Here is a 20157-nt window from a genome sequence, read left to right as displayed (position 1 = left end):
CTTCAACATCATTCCATGGCACACATGAGCCTATGCCATTCTTTAACGTTGCATAGTATTTCACTGTATATACCGAAAATTAAACAAATCCTGTTGGAGATTTGTTTCCAATTTTTCCTTGTTATGAAAAGGTGTTTTTTAAAAAAAATCCCTGAATAATGGGATTATGAGTAATCTTTAAATATTTTTCCACTCCCCAAATGGTTTGTAATAAGCAGTTAAAAAGCAATCTAAAATATCTTAATTTATAAGATTGGCTAAAGCTGTCTTTTTAATCCAGATCTGACTCAAGCTCACCCCTACAATACCAATTAATTAGTTAACCAATATATAATTGCCACTATGTATGCTGTACCAACATAAGTCCAGTCAGTGAGCTTGCATCTACTATATGTTGGGTGCTGTAAAGACAAAATGCTCTTTAATACTGATTAAGTCAATGATATTGACCCACAGATAGGAGGAATGTAGGTTGAGATGTTTTCTTGGTTCTCCCTAAAATCTGCATTGATTCATATCTTCTGTGACTCAGAACTAGCGTATTTTACTATTAACTCTGCAACAGGCCAGGGAAAAGAACAAAGCAGACATCAAGACTAACTTCTTAGGCCTCATTTGTAGTTTGACCTATGAAACTAGAGCAAAGCTAATGTATCTGTATCGCTCTAAAAGAAATCAAGAATTGGCAACTCAAGGGAATAACTATATTCAAGACAGAACTGCCAACAGAAAGGAATAATTAATTAAATCAGTGTTGACTATGAAAGCTTTTTATTACTTCTGTGACCTAAAGTTGTGCCCCTTAAGAATTGGAAATAATGTCAACCTAAATGAATTTAAGATGTTTAAAATGTGTCACTATTTTTTGAGAGGTTTCAGTAGTCTGAAAGCCTATGGTTTTATAAAATCCATATGTTTTGTTTTTCATCTGCACATAACTTCTTTGTTCAAACAGTGTCTTCATCTACATCTGTGTACTTACATATACATAAGTTTATTAAAAAAATAAGGTAGAGTAAGAACTCCTGAAGTGTGGTTCTCATTTCTACTTCCTTTCTGTAATGCAGCTTATGTTTCGGAGTTCCTGTGAGATATAAAACAAAAATTTTCCTTAATTTATAATATATATAACTAATAGGGATGGAAAAACACAGGCGCTTTTAGCTGCTTACACTGTGTGAAGGAAAGCTCCAATGGCTTCTGGTTATGTTTTTACTCTCACTTTTATGAAGAAGGACTAATTACTAACATTTTCCCATGGTGATAGTGGGCAATCATTTTATGACCGTATATAATGAATTTTATAACCCGGATGTTTCCTCACCAGTCTTGTTTTAAACTGAAAAAGCAAAATACAAAGCAAACAAAACCCCCTCCTATGTCCCTAATCGTTTTCTCCTCCTGTTAACTCTGCTGCTTGGGATGGCTGGCTCCTGCTGGAGGGGGTAAAAGGACTCAGCCTGGGGTTCTGCCAAGGCCACTACTCCCTAGATCAACAAAGGCCTTCTAAGGCCGGCCTAGAGAAGGCCACTATACAGCATGTGGCAGCGCCCAGCTCCAGCTTCCGGCAAGGGGCGAGATGTTCCCTCAGGGCTTCACTTTTCCTGTCTGTGAAATGGGTCCACAGTCCCTCTCCGCTTTTCAAGGGGAGGCTGCGACGGCTAACCGTTCTGGAGGTCATCTCTCACGTGAATACACGTGGGGCTACAGACTTCCTTGCAGGATACTTGCAATTGCCCATTCTGCTCTGCCCCACCCCCTCCCTAGAGGAACCCCTCACCGCCTAGGTGCCACCGGGACGCCTCAGCCATGGCAAACTTGGACGACAACGCCCGTTCCGCCTCCCCAGGCTGGCGGCGCCTGCGCGATACTCACACGGTGCGCGCCTAGCTCATGCGCCTGCGCGAGCCCCAGGCTCCAAGACGGCAAACAAGCGGCGCTAGAAGATGCCAGCGCGCCTGCGCACCGAGGCCTTTACGGAAAGGCTTTGCGTGAGGCGGGCCTGAGCGTGGTGGCGTTTGTCTCCTGCGGAGGACCGACTTCTAGGGCAAACCTGGCTTTAGGCCTGGGGTTAATCATAAAAATCGTAGTAATTAATTATAATGGGCCACCCATTCTTGACTTTTAACATCTTTTGGCTTGTTTAGTCTTCACACCGCCCTTTCCTGAAAGGTATGTGTTTTGTCCTCGTTTTAGACCTGAAGAGACTGAGGAGAATAAATTACTTACCAAAGGCCCGTTGGGGCAAGGTTTGCTCGACGCCGAAGCCCGAATTTGTAACGAAGACCCCACTCCGCCGCTGCAGCTTGCAGATACTGATTATTAGTAATCGAGAGCTGTTGCTGGAAATAGCTTCCACCCCTCTTTCCACCCAGTATGGCTTAAGAGAACGTTGAAATAGATTAAAAAAAAAAAAAAAGTTCTGCAGTGTTAATGTAAAAGCGTTGCCCAAAACAGTAGTCTTTGGGAGCCCAGACTCACATCTGACCCAGCAGCTTTGCAAAAGTGAGAAGGTTTGTAAACAGCTATAGAAAAGGCCAAATTTGGTTGTAAATTAAGGCATCCATAAGCCCGCCAGAATATGAGGGGGGGAGGGGGGCAGGGATTCTTAGGTTGGTAAAAAGGAAAATGAAAAAGGAATTCAGTGGAAAGCCCCAGGGTAGCCAGCTAAGAAACCCTTCAAGCTGTTTTGAAAGTAAAAAATAAAGCCACTTTTGTTATTTCTCCGAAAGAGATGTAGGGTGATGTTGATAAATGCTGTTTCATGTAAGGTAAAAAGGAAAACTAGGCCACATAGCAGCGAGGGTCAAATACTACCAATGATAAAACGAATAGGAGAGGTGTAGCGAAAGGCCAGCAGCCAGTGGAGATGAGACCTGAGAAGAAAGGGCTACTGGCCTAGCTTAAGAATAGTTTAATACAAGGATTTGCCCTTTCCTGTACTTGGACTCTCAGAGGCTGGCAAAATTGTTTTCTAAAGTAGTAGGTTATCTGAACTAGAAATGTAGGAGGAAAAAAGCCCAAAATATAGGTATTCAAATTTACATTAAATATAAGAATTAGGTAGATGACTCTGCAGTCTATTCTTAATCCACTGAGCTCAGTAGACTCAAAGGTCTTAAAGAATTAGAAACCTATTTGGTTAAAACAAAATCACAATTTCAGGAGAGATTCTGTCATGGTTTAAGTTATTCTGGTTGCCTTCGAAGTGCAAACCGTAAAAAGTCTAGTTCCCTCTCTGGAGAAATTAGCTGTAAGTGAGCTTCACCAAGACAGGCTGTTCTAGAGTATAATATTGTTGGTCTCTTGGAACTTGTTATTCATAGGTTTTGCTGTGTGTCGCTTAATAGATACAAACCAGCAGTTTTATCTTAAAGATCTAGACTTTTGTGAAGATAAGACAGTCTGTTTTAAATATTTGAAATTTTATTCTCTTTTGACATAAAACTAAGGAACACTCAGATAATCTATACCATGTTAGTATTCCTATCAGAGAAAACGGGTAAAACAGTATTTAGAAAGCAGTACCAGTAAATCTTATTACGCATTAGATGTGTTTAAAACGTTGATATTCATTTATAAACTGTAGTTGTAAAATGTGTATGACTTAAATATTAAAATCCCACATTTTTTAAGATCTTCATCTACAATTACAAACCCAGATTTTCTGTAGGCTTCACAAACCAGAGAGGTAAACAGAATGTGCAAGAGTCAAAGGATAAACGCATTATAAATATATATTAGTTGTATTACCTAATTAAAACCATAATCTGTTAATACAGCTATGGATTTATTTCAAAAATTTAATTGAATATATTGCTAATAGTGTAGTTGTTGTGTTTTCCAATGTTGGTAGAGTTATTAAAGTTCTTCACTTTCATAGAGTCCAGATTGAGCTGCCAGACGCTGAAACTCTCCTTCAGGGTTAAAAGCTTGTTTCACATCCAAACCTTTCCCGTTAAGTGCTAAATATTTGCTGAAAGTTGGTCGGACACGTAACTGCTTAGGAGCTGGAGGAGTTTGGTTTGGACGGGCTGAAATGGATCAAATAAACGTTAATTTAGAAAACTTGTCCTAAACAAATGGGTTGCACTAGGTAGTCATTATCGGACAGGGAGAGAAAAAAAAAATCAAAACTGATTATGTATGGGGAGAATCCTTCAGAATTTATGCTATGCTTGAATTTATGTTTCTTATTAAATCTTTCCAGTTAAGTTCTTTATAACACTTGACATAGCACTGTATAACAGCGTGAGATACCTGTAACATCTAATCTCGTGTTACATGTGGTCACTCCAGCTTCATTAACTGCAGACACAGTATACCACCCAGCGTCTTTCTTGTTTACATCTTTTATCAGTAAAGTAACTCTTCCAGAGTTATCATGATATAAACTGGAAAGAAACAAAAATTGAAAGTAAAGGAATTAGTTTTCCTGTGAGAATTTATTTATGATGCCTGTGACCTACAGAGTCAGACTAATAGGAAGAAAAAAAGCATTTGGAAATTCTGAGTCTGTAGCTAGTCATTGCCAAATAGCTATGGGTTTTTTTGAATTAAACATCCCCTCCCCAGTCTTGTTTGTATCATATTTCCTTGAGCCATCTTCTTTTATTGTTAGTAAAAAGGTAAATCCTAGCCTACTTTATCCCTTAAATTTCTGATTAGTGGGATCTGGCTTAATGAGGCTTATTATATTTCTATATATATATATTTTAAAAGTTGAAGTATAGTTGATTTACAATATTGTGTTAGTTTCATCTATATGTTTTTAAAATTAGACAAATTGAGGTCACAGATGCATGCCATTTATAATACATTTCAAAGTATAACTGGATTCACCCAAGTACAGTATAGTTAAGTCTAGAAATACTTATCCTACCTTATTCGATCAGTGTTGAATTGTACCATTTCATTATTTCTTTTCCAGAAAAGCTTTGGTGGTGGTATAGCTGAGATTTGGCATTCTAGCTTCACTGAGTCTCCCTCAAAAACTTTTTTACTCTGTGGTTTGTAGATGAACATTGGTGCTCTTCTATGTTCTTTTGCTACATATTAATAAAAAAATCACGTATTTGAAATATTATAAACAATATTAAGTCAAACCAAAGTATTATGAAGTTTGTATGCTGATATAAAAGTTTAAAAAAGTACTAACGACAGGATTGGAAGCTTTATGTTTCAGCTGTAGTTAAAATAATATGGAATACTGTTGTATATTGTATACTATTTATAGTTCTAAAACAGTAATGTAATGATGCGTTGAATTTATAATCATGTTTCATTGGAAGAATTTAAGTCAAGTTGAGATCATCTCAGCTATAGAGAGGCAGCATGAGTGGTGGAAAGAGTACCAGCAACTTGGGTTTGAATTCTGTTTGCCCCACCAGTCATGCCACATTGGGGAAAATTTTGTTTAGTTTCTCTGAGGCTAAATTTTATCTATTGTAAAATGATACCCAAGAAATAGTTACTGCTCTGCCCACCAAAGCACAAAATTATTGTGAGGATCAATTGCGATAATGAATGAAGATGCACTTTGTAAACTATAAAATAATATACAAATGCCAATAATAATTATGTCTTTAGTTTTCTTCAAATACCTGAGGGAAAAGAGGAACTGATACTATAATACTATAACCCTAACTTTTCTGAAGGAGTAAGGAGGAGATTGGACGGATGCCTGATAAGTCTTTTTCAGCTCTAACATTATAGTATTTTTGGAGCTATTGGCACAGAAAGGATTTGCCGTAAGCTTAATCACTTGGATTTTGTGTGTGTGTGTGTGTGTGTGTGTGTATAAATTCCCAGATCACTAGTTTTTCCCTTAGTCTGAGGGCCCTTATTATATCATAGAATAATCTTAAAGATTTTTCATTCATCTGGGTAGAATACAAACTCAAGATTGCCCATCCTTGAACTTGATTAAGTTTTTATATAATAAGCAGTGAATTATAGCAAAATATCGCTTATGCAGTATATTGTGGCTTAAGTCATTGCAAATGTGATATATTTAGAGCACTTGAATTGTAATATTTTAAGACAGGACATTAGTTTTATGAGAACTGCCCTACTAAAGACAAATTTGAGATATGAGTTTTACCATACTTGTTTTCTAAAGCAAGTAAGCATGTTTTTGTTGTCATAATTAGAGACTAGTTTCCTGGTAAACAGTGCATAGTCTAAGGCTAAAAGTTGACATTTACCCTTCAGTTTTAAACTATGTGTGATTATAGCAATTCTGTGAAAATGTGAGTCAGATTGATTATTTTAGACTGTAGACCAGATAAATGATTAGACTAAAAATTTTCATATTAAGACCCTTTAATCATATCTACAAATACTGTACATCTACTCTACATCTAGAAATATATCTAGAATATACTACCTTCTTTGGTCTGTCTGAAATTTTACCTTTATTTCTCTTCCAGAAAAGCTTTAGTGGTAGATCTGTCATTCTAGTTTCACTGAGTTTCCCTCAAGAGCACTAACCCCTGCCCACTGTGGCTTTTACATAAAAATTCGTGTTCTACTGGGTTGTATAGTATAGACATTAACCTTAAATAGAAAGTCCTTGGGGTTTTTCTTTTTTAACACTTTCTTATTTGATTCTACAAAATTTTAAGGAGCTCTGTAGGATCTCTTTGAAAGCTTACCCAGGACGTCCAGCTGCACAGTAAAGGTGGCTTCTCCTGCTCTGTTCTTGGCAACACATGTATAAGCCCCTGCATCTGAAGCTCTGACCACTTCGAAGATGAGTGAATGAAAACCCTTTTCAGACACTATCATTTTGTGAAAATCATCTGATTGAACTGGTTGTCCATTTAGATACCATGACACATCAGGAGCTGGTAGTCCACTAACCTAGAAATGAAAGCACAAGGAGATAGAATTTTAAATTATAGATCACTGGGACCCATTTGTCCATTTATGAATTTTAACAGTTCAGTATCTGAGTGGGTTTGTGATTGAAAATGCAAAACAAGAGCTTAAAAGATATTTTCTTTCAATAATTTTTAACAAAATAGTAAAAACTATAACACTTGAAATTAATACAGTATTTTCATACTATCTGAAAACACATCTAGCTCTTTTATAAACAACCTCAGGCTCCTTAAGATCTCTTAATTACTATATTAAGGATGTTAAGTTATCTTATATTGGTCTCCACAAGGAATATGGAAGTCATATGGCTTTTCTGGCTAATGGCAAGTGTGAATGAAGTCCCAGAGGCCCATATATATGAGACTTGCTGATAACCTTTCCAAATAACCTTTCCAAAACTGAGTGTTCTTGAGCTGTAGTTCTGGTGTATAAATGGCATTTTGTTAAGTGTTTTCGTAAGTCTTGACAATTAAATCCATACACTGACTTTCATTCATAAGGAATCTGAAAAAACATTTATAAGAAAAAGTTCTCCAAAATGAGGATAATAAAAATGTAGGCCTTTCTAATAAGTTATTTTAGCCTGAAGACTTCCTCTAGGCCAAGAGAGAGCAGGGTGACTTGAATTTCTTTAAAGAGGCATTCTACTTTAGAAATCCTATTGCTATGAAAGCTTCATTTATATAGAGTATTAGGCGGTAGGCACTATTTTGAGTACCTTATACCTGTTTACTTAGTTAATCCTCACACAGCTTTATGAGGTAGATATATTTGTTATTCCCAAAGAAACAAAAGCATAGAGTTGTTAAGTGACTTGTCTCAGGTTACACAGCTGTAAAGTGGCAGGGCCAGGATTCTAACCCAGGTAAATTTAGCTCCAGAGTTTGTGTTCTTATCTGTTATACGTATTTCTTGTCAAGCTGTGTAGAAAGCTATGAAGAGGAGGAGGACATTTTTCAAAACTTAGTATCCCATTGTTAATTTTTCTCCAGTATATTTGAACTTTTCTCTTACTTTGAAGTCCATTCTGCAGAATCTTCCTTCTTCAATTGACATGGTCTCTGGCACTTGAATGAAACGAGGCGGGTAAAATTTCTCCTGGATTGCATCCTGATCATTCACATCTCCCCTTGAAGATGATCTACTTCTACAAAAATATTTTAATAATCACTATGCAGAAGAGTCGTCATTGCTCTTCCTTTCATGCAAATATAGTTTAGCCATCAAATTTGAAACCCTAGAGTCTATGCTGTTTGATCTGATAGTGTAGTAACAATGGAGAGAGGCTGCAGAGCTGTATTTAGCTGTGGCATATTTGATGACTATTAGAAGTGGTAGCAATTTAGAAACACCTGATACAAATTATACATCTTTGTTTCTTTTTTCAGTGCCATGAATTGATGAAGAAACTGATCTATTAAAATGCAGAGTACCCCATGGACAATTCTAGTCACATGCAAAGATTGTATAATTAGAATCAGGTTTCCATTGTTATGAAAAAGTTGTTTAGCATGGAAACATGGTCCTGGCTTATTTCACCAAAACATTAAAAACAGTTTCCTCTGAGATAGTTGTGATAATTAACAGATAAAAATTTTTATTGTCATCTTTGACATTAGAAAATTCACATTGTTTTTTTTCAATTGGTTCTAAAGCAGTATAAACATTATTTTCTTTTTTTATAACCATATTTTTTTATTGCAGTATAGTTAATTTACAATGTTGTGTTAGCTTCAGGTGTACAATAAAGTGATTCAGTTATATATAACATATATATTAAATATATATAGATTCTTCAGATTCTTTTCCATTATAGGTTATTATAAGACATTGAAAATAGTTCCCTGTGCTATATGGTAGGTCCTTGTTGTTTATCTATTTTACACATAGTAGCGTGTATCTGTTAATCCCAAACTCCTGATTTATCCCTTCCAACCTGCTATCCACTCTGGTCACATTGCTTTGTATAAGAAGTATGTAAGAAGCTTGAGGGCTTTGTAAATATTACATTTTTTTAAAGCTGCAAACATTTTAGGTAGCAAAATGTATATTTCTTTAAAATTAAAAAAAAATTTTTTTTACCTTACTTGTGATGTAGGAAGTTGCAGTCGTGCATGTTCTGAATTGTGCTGCTTGAAGTTAAAACAAAGTGATAATGTTAACATGCTGTTGTTAGCTTGAAATGAAGCAGAATTTAGTAGTCGTAGTTGAAAGGAACATTTCTGTTGTGGCTGTATTTGTACTGTCATGGATAGTTCTATGTATTTAGCTGTTAAGCATTTAAAATATAGTACAGTAACCTTCTAATACTCTAGCAAGAAATCCCCAGAATTAAGACTATTCAATAGATACGATTTATGAAAATTAACTAGACTTTGAATTGGTGGTGGTTCGTTTTTTAGATGACGATTTTATGACAAAGGATGATGAGTCCCCCTGGTGTATTTGAAATGGGAGCACATAGTACAGATTGTCCTTTGGTAAAACAGGAATAGTCATGAAGTCATTTGTGTTGGCAGTAGATACAGGGTATTATGCCTACTGCTCATAAGTGGCACCAACAGCAGTAAACACATATTAGACTGGAAAATACTTTTCTTTTTAGCTCATGGCACAAAATCCTGATGGACACTGTGGAAGCTATGTGTAGAGTTATGAAAAGCCTTTGAAAAACAACATTACTTACTTCCTGCCTAATAAGGGTGTATTTAATTTAAGCAGTTATCTTTTAGAATTTATATCTGAGCACCAGAAAATTATTCATATTTGAGGATAAAATCAGGAATTGATGAATTTATAATAGAATTAACTGATTAAATATTTAGTTCCTATTTCGTATATTTCATTGTGCTTGGTATAGTGAGGGATACAAAAAAGTAGAAAATATAGTCCTTACCCAAATATATGAAAAACAACATAGCAGATCAGTACAAATAATTTATTTTGGGATGAACTTGAATGTATTTTGTCATTCGAAAACAAAATTCTTACAACTCTGTAATAATTTTTGGCTGGGCTTTGAGTTTCTCTAAGCCAAATGTCAAAAGATCAGTGAATTTTTTGGTAAAAAATAAGAATAATCCACTTAAACTCCTAATATCTAAATTAAGTTTTTGACCTTTTCCTGTAGTGGTTTGAACATGTATGTATTCATATTCATAGGTGTGATATTTCAGTTATATGTAATTTGATGACATTTTGTATTATTTAAGTAGACTGTTTGAAGTGTACCAAAAAACGTAAGATTTTTCTTTTCTGATTTCATAATATGTTTTGCTGCTATCTCTTTTCTTGGTACCTTCACCTTCATTTTAAAGTTTTTAAAGAATGAATGAGAAAAACAATACACCCTTGACCTTGAAATCATACACTGTGAATTTATAACATAAACCATCATCAATCTAATGTTACTTTGGGTTATTTCTTCTAATAGAGATATATTTGTGTCTTATTCTTGCTGTAATCTCCTGTACCAACTCCAGAGCCCAACACACAGTAGGTACTTCATATAAATTAGTTGAATAAATGAGTGTGTGAACTCCTCAGTAGCCGAAAGAGATTTAAGTTCTGTTCTCAGGTTCTAGTTACTTGCTGTGCTAGACCCTGCTCTATCCTTTTCAGTAGATCTAGTCACATTTAACAGAAACAGAAGTCTTATTTTCATGTTCCTATACTGTAGAAGGTTGGAATTCTTGAATGCTCGGTTTGGCTTCCAGTTTCTTGTGGAGTTTTTAGGAAGGAATGAGAGGTAACTACAGAAGGAAGATAGAAGAGCAATAGCAGTTCATTTTGCCTCTCCAGCGTACACTTCTCTTTGAGGTTAACTTGTTAAAATGAAGTTGATCAGGAACAAGCCTGTGGGATATTCACTTTATGTTCTGGATAAAGTTAATCCCTTGGAAAGGATGCTGTTGTTAATCCTGGAGCCATTACTCATAAGGTTTTTGTTGTTTATTTTGTTTTGTTTTTAATAAGAATCATTTTAAGATACAGGAACATGACAGAAGAAATTGGATGTTTCATTAGTACATGAGTTTATTTTAAAACATTGAAATGATAAACAGCTTATGAGAAAAGGTTATAATTACTTTGGTTTAGAGTTTTAACTTTTGTCCTGTGAAAGATTTACAACTCATAAATTTTCTGTCCATGTAGACATTGTAGGGAGAGTCCTCGGTTTAACGGACCCCTAAATGTCCAGATGAAAAGTGACACCATTAGTCTTCTGGTGTTTTGACTTTATAACATTTCATATGCAGATACTAGAACCACCAGAAAATGGGGTAAAATTAAAAATTTTTGTGTATATATTCAACCCATCATGGCCTCTACTTTTTATATGTAATGGAGTATGGAAGTAATTGACTTTTGCTTCAAATGCTATTTATAAGCATTTAGAAAAGCAGATATTAAAAAATCACACAAAAGAAAAGTGCTCCAGTTAGATAAAGATTATTTTAATTTACCTGTGCTGGATCTTGTGCCTCACTGTCATTTTGAGCTTGAAACACAGCAGCTGCATTCTGTGGTCCTAGTAATCTGCGAGCCATCTTCTCCTCATATGTTAGCCGCTTTAAAGAAATAAATCATAAAGGAGATAGTAATGAGATTTAATAAAAGTTATTTGTATAGCTTTACCTTAAAACTACCAAGAATTATACCAAAGAAGTATAGTTATGCCTATTGAATGATAGATACTATGTTTATAAAAAAACATTTTCTTTCATTCAAAGCATTTTCCTTTCGTTCTAGTGCCACTTCCCTCATCTGTAATATTCATCTCTGTTTTCTTTCTTTTCCTAGTAAAGGCAAGCATAATCACCCTTAAATAAGGCTCTCTCTCTCAAATAAAGGGAAATTCTTTGTCTTCCTCCTTGTTCTGCATGTTCCTGTTGGCTCTGTCTTTGAATATAGTACAGTATGTCCTTAGATTCAGAAATAACTTAAGTGAACACTATATTTGATTTACTAACTTCTGGTTAAGAGCAGTGCAACTCGTATGTTAAATGTATTTGGATTAAAGGCATATAGTAGTACTCTTTCAGAGATCAGTGACTAATACAATGTGTATAATAAGAATTATAGCTATTTTTCCATCAATAATATATACCAAAGTACATGAAGAAGTCAGGTTGACAGCATTTCCCATTAGTTATTTGGTCATCAGACATATTTTTATGGTAATGCTTAAAACAAAATTGAATCATTCAGATTGGGTTTTTTTTTTTTTTTTCATTTGCTTCATTCTTTTACTACTGAACTAGAGGGGATTTCATGCAGAGAAATACAGAATAGGATCCAAATATTCCCTTTTTTTAGATACTCCTCTCCCTTGCTGATTATATGGACATAGATCTGTGAGACAGAAACAACATTCTTATTGAGATTAGATTTTATAGCTTTATTGGCTTTTTTTTTTTTTTAATACAAAATAGACATCTTGCTCACTTGGTTTCCATTATGAAGAAGGTTGTCCTTGCATTTTAGCTTTCTCTCCAAATCTTGAATCAGAGCTTCTTTTGATCCTTGTATTTCATGGTCAGGAGTCCTTGGTGTGGGCTTAGCATTTGCATTTTGGGATGGCTTAGCATTTACAGGTTGGCCAACTGAGGGCTGTTGATAGCTTTAAAAAGAAAAAAAGATTTTTTAAAAAGAAGATCTTTAAAGTAAGGTGTGGTATGTAAAATAGAATTGGCATCATTTTGTCAGTCACGTTTAGGTAGGTTGAATTTACCATTTAGTACTGCTGGTGTTATTAAAACACCAATTGCCCTAATAACAGTCAAGAAGGATTTTATAAGAATGGTTACTAGCTGTTTTTTGTTTTTGTTTTTGTTTCTTTTCATCTTGGCAAATGAAAATTAAGTAGCAGGAGGAGCAATTTAGATTAGACATAAGGAGAATGTCCTTCCTTGAAGATCTTCCCTAAAGAAATGAGAGTAAGTCTAGTTACTGGCAGCTTGAGAGTTCTTCCAATATTCCAACTGAATTTCCTGAGTTTGATTTATGGGTGGATAGTAAGCAGAGATGTGCTGGAGCTGACTCATACGGGCTCAAGAGAACTGATTTTTAGTGTCTCTTCCCAGCTCACTGTGATCTCATGCTGAAAGTTTGAAATTGGTAGTGGTGGGAGTATCTATACCAGGGAAATTGGTAAATACCACAAATCATGGCTCTTTCCTCCAGAGCTGATTGTTAAACGTTTATCAGCATGACCACTGGTATTTAGTGAATATTCTCTTGCGTTGAATGGAGTCTACAGTTTACATTTTAATTTCTACTTCCTATTCATATTCTAGACAATCTAAGTATGGCACTATATAACAACTTGTACAGTAATAACAGTTTCTTCAACACTGCATAAGTGATTTTTAGAGAAAGGGATGATTAGAGGAGGAAGGAGAAAGAAATGTAGACTGAGAAAAAAAGGAGTTTGGGGAAAAAAAAAGCAAATTTGATTGGCAGTTGAAGAGTTTGGTTTAAATCCTTATTTCAAATTCCAACCCTAAATTTTCTTCCAAGATGTCCTTGCCCCCTCCTGGTGTTCCCCTGCTGATTCTGATAGAGGACAGGGGTGGTATTTAGGGAGTCCTATATTTTTAGATCTGTTAGGTAGCTCACACTTTTCACAGGGTTTATTCAGATTTTACCTAGTTTATTTATTTAGGGCTCTGAAGGTGCTAGCTTATATCTATTTAATGTGGGAAAACTGGCCACTGCCCTCAATGAATATTTTACCATTATCATAATAAATCCAGATACCCAGATGAGGCAGCCTTGGTCTGTTCTCTGACATGTCCCTGTTCAAAAATTCGCAAGCATCATTAAAAGAACTTGTAAGCTAAGTGGAAATGCATTTCCTCTGAGTGGAGCCAGAGTTTTAATTTTTGCAGGCTTTGGGGTCTTGGTTAGTAATCTCTAGATTGTAAATACACTGAAGAAAAAAAAGATGTTTTATTACTCACCGTTGTATTGTTTGTATCCACTAACACAGAGCCTGCAAAATAGTGAGGTAATACTCACTATCAGTTCAGTGAATGAATATTTTCCATTGTATTCAAGATGCTCTGTATTGAAAGTTGATTATATACATTTTCCCTCCTTGTATTTCAGATATTCAGGAGTGTCTGTATCTGATTTGTTCAGTGAAGCAAATAGCCAAACCAAGTGTTTAAGTAAATAGTGAGATGTTTTTGTTTTGTTTTAAGATTGAATTCCCAGGCCAAAGTGGTAAAATTTCTTTGGTTTTATAGATCTACTATGTCTCCAACTGTATGAAGTTAGAATAGCCCATTTGTTTTTTTGTTTTTCCAGCTAAAAAAAAAAAACAGTCATATGTGTTTGGTTAAAGTGAATTAGCATTAAATAATTCTTTTGTCAGACTGTCATAATATGATGTAATATATCTGAGAAATCCTGAAGGACTATCAAAACCAAGCCTGAGAATCACTGATATATATGTAATCTCAGTCACCTTTTTATTTACTTAATATCTGCGTTATTACCAGTTTAGATGGTTTAAGTGTTAGGACTTGATATCTGTTCATAATTAGAAACTAATATTATACTTGCACAATGCTTTATAGGTTTTTTTTTCCTCCCCCTATCATTAATCACCTAAATCCTTACTTTTATTACAGATCAGAAAACTGAATCACTGAGCAGGTAAGGAAAACTTGAGGAATGTCACACAGCAAGCTTTTTGAAAGGAATAGTTAAAGAGTTCCCCTGAATTTCTAGTCTGTGGTTTGATAAACTGAATAAAACATTTGCTTAAGGGTTTTCTACTGATGAAAAGCTAAATAAAGCTTTCAGACTTCTCTAGGTCAGAATCCAAGGGATTATTATAGAAGACAGGGCAAACTTCAGCCCATCGTAAAAATGAGGGAGTTGTGCACAAATGTTCAAAGGGCCAGAGCTTTCCACCTGTGCAGCTGGACACTGAACTGGTATCAAGTGGCTGTGGGAAGATTAAAAGAGTTATCTATGGTTGCTGAAAATGGAGCAGCTAAAGCTGGATCTTTGATCTCTGGTTTGGGGTCCTTCTGTGCTTTATTTCTTATCCTCTCTGTTTTTTCCTTCCTTCCTCTCTTAGTTCTGTGCAGAGAGCTAGGTACATGGTTGAGGCTCACTAGTATTTATTTGGTGGCTTTCTTTTCTGGGCAGGAATTTGGAATAGGATTAGAGCCTTTACTAAGAAAAATATTTTAGTGAGAAAGAGTTATTTTAGATTTAAACATGCTTACACAGGAAATTTGTAAATAATTGAAAGCTAGATGGAAAAAGATTATATGGGTAAAATGTAAGTAAGAAAAAGCTACAATATGTGATAATGGGTATAATGGGAATTTGAGACAGAAGAGAAAGAGCGGGCTCTTAATTCTTGAAGGCATCTTTTAAAATCATTAGGCCAAACCTATGAGAATGCCTTTTTTGTCAGTCAGAAATTTTTAACTATCAGCCATTTCAAATGGTTCAACCTAGTATCTATAGGATTCTAACGAATGTTTTTGGCTTTCCTCGTTTTTATTTTTAAAAATATTGAAAAGGTTTCTTTGCAAGTTGAATTGCTCTGGTGAGTTCACCTAGGTTTCCAGAGTTGTCACCAAAAATAGGAATCTCTAGAAAAATTAGCCTCTAGAGAAAACTGAGAGAAATTAGCAAGAATTTCAGCAAATCTGTTGATAAGTCTGTAACCAACAAAATATATTCCATCACACAGTTTTTCAGATGCCTCTGATTAATTCTCTGATGTTCTAGCCAGCCAAGGAATAGGAAAACTGATAGCCCAGAGTTTGCATAAGCACAAAGTATTCAGTTCATGTTTTAAAAAAAGCACAACCACTTTGTCCTTCTTCATATCAGGTTCTCCTAGGACGGTTTTAAGGCTGTGGAAATAGTACATGCTTGCATAAGGCTTCAGGTATTCTTCCCTGTATTTAGGTTGGTCTAACCAATTTGAACAAAGTGTAGTTTTAATTACCAGAGGAAACCTTAAGATCATGAGCCTTTACCTATTCAGTCCTTCCTTCTGATCATAGGGAAAATTCATATACTTCAGTGTTTGAATCCCATATTTTCTTTTTAGCCAAGTGGTTGTTCAGGATCAGAGGGGAAAATGGATAGGAAGAAAAGACTAAGACTGAGAAGAAACTTAATAGCCTCTGCTTATGTGAGAGGAAATCCTATCTGAAGACGAGCAGACAGGTGTTCACCTCAGCTAAGCTCAGAACCAGAGCAATTAAATTTACAGCATGAGGAACGTAACTTAGAGGTGGGGGAATAGTTCACTGTTCCTGGGTATGTTAGAAATATTTTTTTTGAAGATGGAAAATAGTAGGTAAGTAATTGTGTTATGTAATAGGTGATTTGGGTTCAGCTCAACCTGGACACTGGAGAATGGGTCAGATGACTTATTGCCAGTACCCTGGTTTAAGGTGTTCTAGGAGAAATACGGAATGAGACTCTGATGTCACATTGACTTTTTAGATAGTGAAGGATGACGTACATAACCTATCTCCCCTTCTCCCCCAGATACAAGCTCACGGTATACACAGTTCTATCTGTCTGTCTGTCTGTCTCTCTCTATATATTTTAAAAATTCACTTACTTGGAGTCCACAGTGGAAGGGATGTTACTGCTATTGTAATCAGGCTGTGATGGTAATATGGAGCTGAGGAAGTTGGCTGGGGACTGGTTATAAGTGGCTGTAACCCTTTGGCCTGGGTTGGAGCCAGCAAGCTGCTGAGGAGAACCAGGGAAAGCAGAGGAGGACATAATGATGTGAGAGCTCACTGTTGAGGAGGCAGAAAATCTTTGCTCTTTGCACTGGCGGGGCTGGATTATGATAGAAGACTGTTTGGTCTGGCTAGAGTAGCTGGAGGTTTCCGGTCCAGGAGGCTGCAGTCTGGAGCCACATGGGTTTTGGGATTGGATGAAGTGTTTTGGACGTTCGTAGTTAAACATGCTTAGCTGGTTTATGGAAGTTGAAGGCAACTTATAATGATTTGCTCCTGGAAGGGTGGGGTCCCGAATCTGGGGCTGCAAGCCTGGAATTATACAAGGTTGCAGTGAATCAGAAGCAACCTTGGTCTGCACCTCGTTGTTGAGATCCTGGGAATACTGTGCTCCTGGCTTTGATAGAGTGGCCTTCTCTTGAAGAATATTGTTCCTTCAAAAGAAGAAGATGATTCAGTTACAGTATTTGCATAAAAAACAGTACTGTTTAAGATCTTTAAGAGTGTTTGTGCTTTGTTTTTTTGCTTGTTTTTTTAAAGCTTATGTGCTTATGTGCTTTCAAAGTCACTTCAAGGTGGAACTTTCCTGGCTTCTAGACTTCCCATTCCTTTATCTGTTGTCTTTGCACAAGTGACTTTCCCCTTGAGAATAAGAAAAAAGAATTCATTAGTGTTTGTTTGCCTCTGGGTGATTCTTAAAGCACGCCCAGGGCCTTCAAGATGTAGGAAAAGTTTAAGTTTGCCAAATGGTTATTTATGAAAAGAAAACCTGTGATGTTGCTCGGTGTGATAATTTTATGGTTTCATGTTTAGCTTTTGCCCAGAGGCTACAGTTTCATTAACCACAGAGAGTTAATGATTTAAAATTATTAGCAGGTAAATATATAACATGTCAGCTTCTATTCAGTCTGAATTCTTCCCCTTGCTCATCAAAACTGATGAACAGCTCTTCTGATACTCCAGTTAATTCATGCCCTGGTGATCTGTGATGAATGATGTGGTGAATCAAGGGGAGCAATGTGCTTCTTTGGTAAAGAACATTACTGTCCGTATTTGCTCCTTCACCCTTTTACAGTTTCACAAAGTAGAGCAAACATCTGTTCTTCACTGTTGTCAACCTTGAGTGGATTTTGTTTTACCTTATAATTCACTGCTTCTTTTTCTCCCTTTGATTCCCAATTGACCATAGTACCAAACTAGATGATATTAAGGAGTGACTATATTCGTGTGTCTCTGTGTGTGTATATAATATATGTTACTGACAGTATTCCAGAGCCCTTTGTAATTTTTTGTTATTTTTAGATTGTATTATCTAGTTATTGGTCTCGATGGTCTCTTAGGTATTTAGTTTCACTTTAAATTATTTTTACATGTTTAATATGTATTTTAGACTAATTTTGAAATTGCTTTAGTTCCTATATTATTTTTCCTTTTGAAATGGCAAACAGGATGTACAGAAGGGAAGTAAGGCAACTGTGAAGCTAGCCTATAGTTTCCCAAGAAGAGAAGGGTGCCATTTTTCTTACTTAGCTCTGCATTGACACTCCTGACTTCCGACAGTGGTTCCCCATTTTTCCTTTGATAAATCATTTGTCACTATAATCAACCTTAAAGAATTATATTTGCTTCTTTTTTGTTTTAATTGGGGCATAATTGTTTTACAATGTTGTGTTAGTTTCTACTATATAGCGAAGTGAGAGAATTATATTTGCTTCTGATTTCTTCCATTAGTAAGGTAAATCTGGGCAGGACTGTATATAGTCTTTACACACAAAAACTAGCGCCATAAATTGTTGTAATACTGATTCTGTCTTTATTTAAAATATCAAGTAATTTAGTTCAAAATACATTTAGTTTCATATAATATAAATCAACTCTGAGGTAATGATAAATCAAACTTTTAACTAATAAAATTAACCAAATTGTTTGTCATCATTGAAGCATAGTCTTATAATTATTCAGTTTCCTATCTTGAAGAAAGTATCATTTTTAATGAAAAACTTCTAAAGCAAATAACTTGATCCTCAGGTTGTGCATGTAGTTTAGAGTTATATTAAAATTAGCAGTTTTAGGAAAGAACAAAAATGCAACTAAACAGCCAAGAGAAAGATTCTATTGAAAAAGGCACTTAAAAAGTCATACATTTCTTAATTTTGAGTTTATGAATACAAGCACATTCAACTAGAGTGCATTTTAGTAATTAACTATATTAGGCCTTTAAATTATTGGAGAAAAACATTCAGAAGGAGGCTTTAATTAGATACTCTAAAAAAAACGAAAAAAGACTCTATTTCAAGGCAAGTAGTTTTATAGTTATGGGTTTATTTTTTCCATTGCAGAATTGAATCCAGTGTTTGGTTTTAAATTCCTTTTTGGGCAGGCAAATCATTCAGATTAATTTCAAATACCAAGGAAGGAATAAACTGTTTAACAAATAGCCAGTAGATATTTTCCAGAAATATCCCTATTTTTCTTTACATATATTTTTAGAAGGTCAACTATCTTGAACATTTTGGTATCAGCCTACATAGTTAACAATTACTGTTATTTAAAAAAAATTCAATTAAAAATATGTTCTTTCAAAAGTTTCATTTTATTCATGTCTCAACAAAATTTTACACAGATGTTCACACAGGTAACTCTGAAAGGTTTTTCTTCATGTTTGTAGTAGTTACTGTTCAACAATTCAATTCTATAATGCCTTCTATTATATGACAGTGTCATTTTATTCCAAATAATGTTAAATAAATTTCAAAGATTTTATGAATAAAGTACTATTAAGTCTCCTATTTAGAAAAATCTTGACTTTCCCCCTCATGTCTAATATAGCACAGACTTGCACAAAAACCTGAGGATATTTTGAAGCTGTAGGACAGTACCACAATTACAGTTAGATCAAGTGTCCCTTTTCAAAGAAAAATGATGATTTAAAAATAATGACACACAACTATCTTTCCTTTTACCCTTTCTGTAATGCCTTCCAATTTCAGTGGAATGAACCAGTTACATTCTTTTCAAATCTTGTATAATGCCATTATGATCTTGTGGCTTTTGAACTTTTTATCTGAAGATCACCTTTTACATACTGTTCTGATTTGGACAAAAAACAAAAACAAAACCCCAAACTGAAGCAGGAATAAAGAAGGGACTTACCCGAGTTCCAGAGAGTGCCTGCTTGGTTTAACCTACTACTAAAGGGAAGGAAGAGGCATCCCCTTCCCTCACAGACTAATCTAGTGGCTCTGTGCTTAGTATTATAGCACCACTGACTTTTATCAGCTGCCAAACAGTGACATCTGATGTGCTTGCCTGTCCATCTACCTATGCTGGCATGTCAAAGTAAGAGTCCACAGTCTAAACAATATCTCAGATGTCTTAGTGATATTTAAGGAGTGGGATTACATGAGCTTCTCTTGCAAGCCTCTTTATTTTAGATGTGAGCTTTGACTATGAGCTTTAGCAAGCTCATATAGGGGGAAGAGCAAAGAATTGGGAAATGGGAAAAAATATAAAGAAAACTTATTTTCTTTTTTGT

General features: G+C 35.3%; 2 protein-coding genes across 4 annotated transcripts in view; both read right to left on the bottom strand.

Annotated features, from left to right (window-relative positions):
* PKD2L2 (polycystin 2 like 2, transient receptor potential cation channel) overlaps positions 1-1861 on the bottom strand; it is a 39844-nt gene extending 37983 nt beyond the window's left edge. The window contains exons 1-2 of one of the 3 annotated variants that reach the window (XM_029216977.1): positions 1781-1861; positions 983-1084 (exon numbers count right to left, since the gene is read on the bottom strand). In XM_029216977.1, the coding sequence (XP_029072810.1) occupies positions 983-1084; positions 1781-1811 (133 nt within the window). In that variant the 5' untranslated portion in view covers positions 1812-1861. The remainder of the gene's footprint in view (positions 1-982; positions 1085-1780) is intronic. The other 2 variants (XM_029216975.1, XM_029216976.1) reach the window with 2 other exon arrangements.
* Positions 1862-3406: 1545 nt separating this feature from the next.
* Positions 3407-19852, bottom strand: MYOT (myotilin). Its single transcript, XM_029218379.1, has 10 exons — positions 19776-19852; positions 16496-17056; positions 12334-12508; positions 11352-11456; positions 8968-9017; positions 7900-8032; positions 6657-6864; positions 4883-5048; positions 4261-4394; positions 3407-4034 (listed from the first exon to the last, which is right to left on the bottom strand). Exons 2-10 carry the CDS (start codon positions 16849-16851, stop codon positions 3862-3864), a joined length of 1500 nt encoding a protein of 499 aa, XP_029074212.1. The 5' UTR covers positions 16852-17056; positions 19776-19852; the 3' UTR covers positions 3407-3861.
* Positions 19853-20157: the final 305 nt, after the last annotated feature.

Source organism: Monodon monoceros, unplaced genomic scaffold, assembly GCF_005190385.1.
Source record: "Monodon monoceros isolate NGI ecotype Baffin Bay Population unplaced genomic scaffold, NGI_Narwhal_1 Super_Scaffold_12, whole genome shotgun sequence".
Lineage (NCBI taxonomy): Eukaryota > Metazoa > Chordata > Mammalia > Artiodactyla > Monodontidae > Monodon > Monodon monoceros.
The sequence above is the reverse complement of the archived record's forward strand: the minus strand, read 5'-3'. Positions and strand labels throughout refer to the sequence as shown.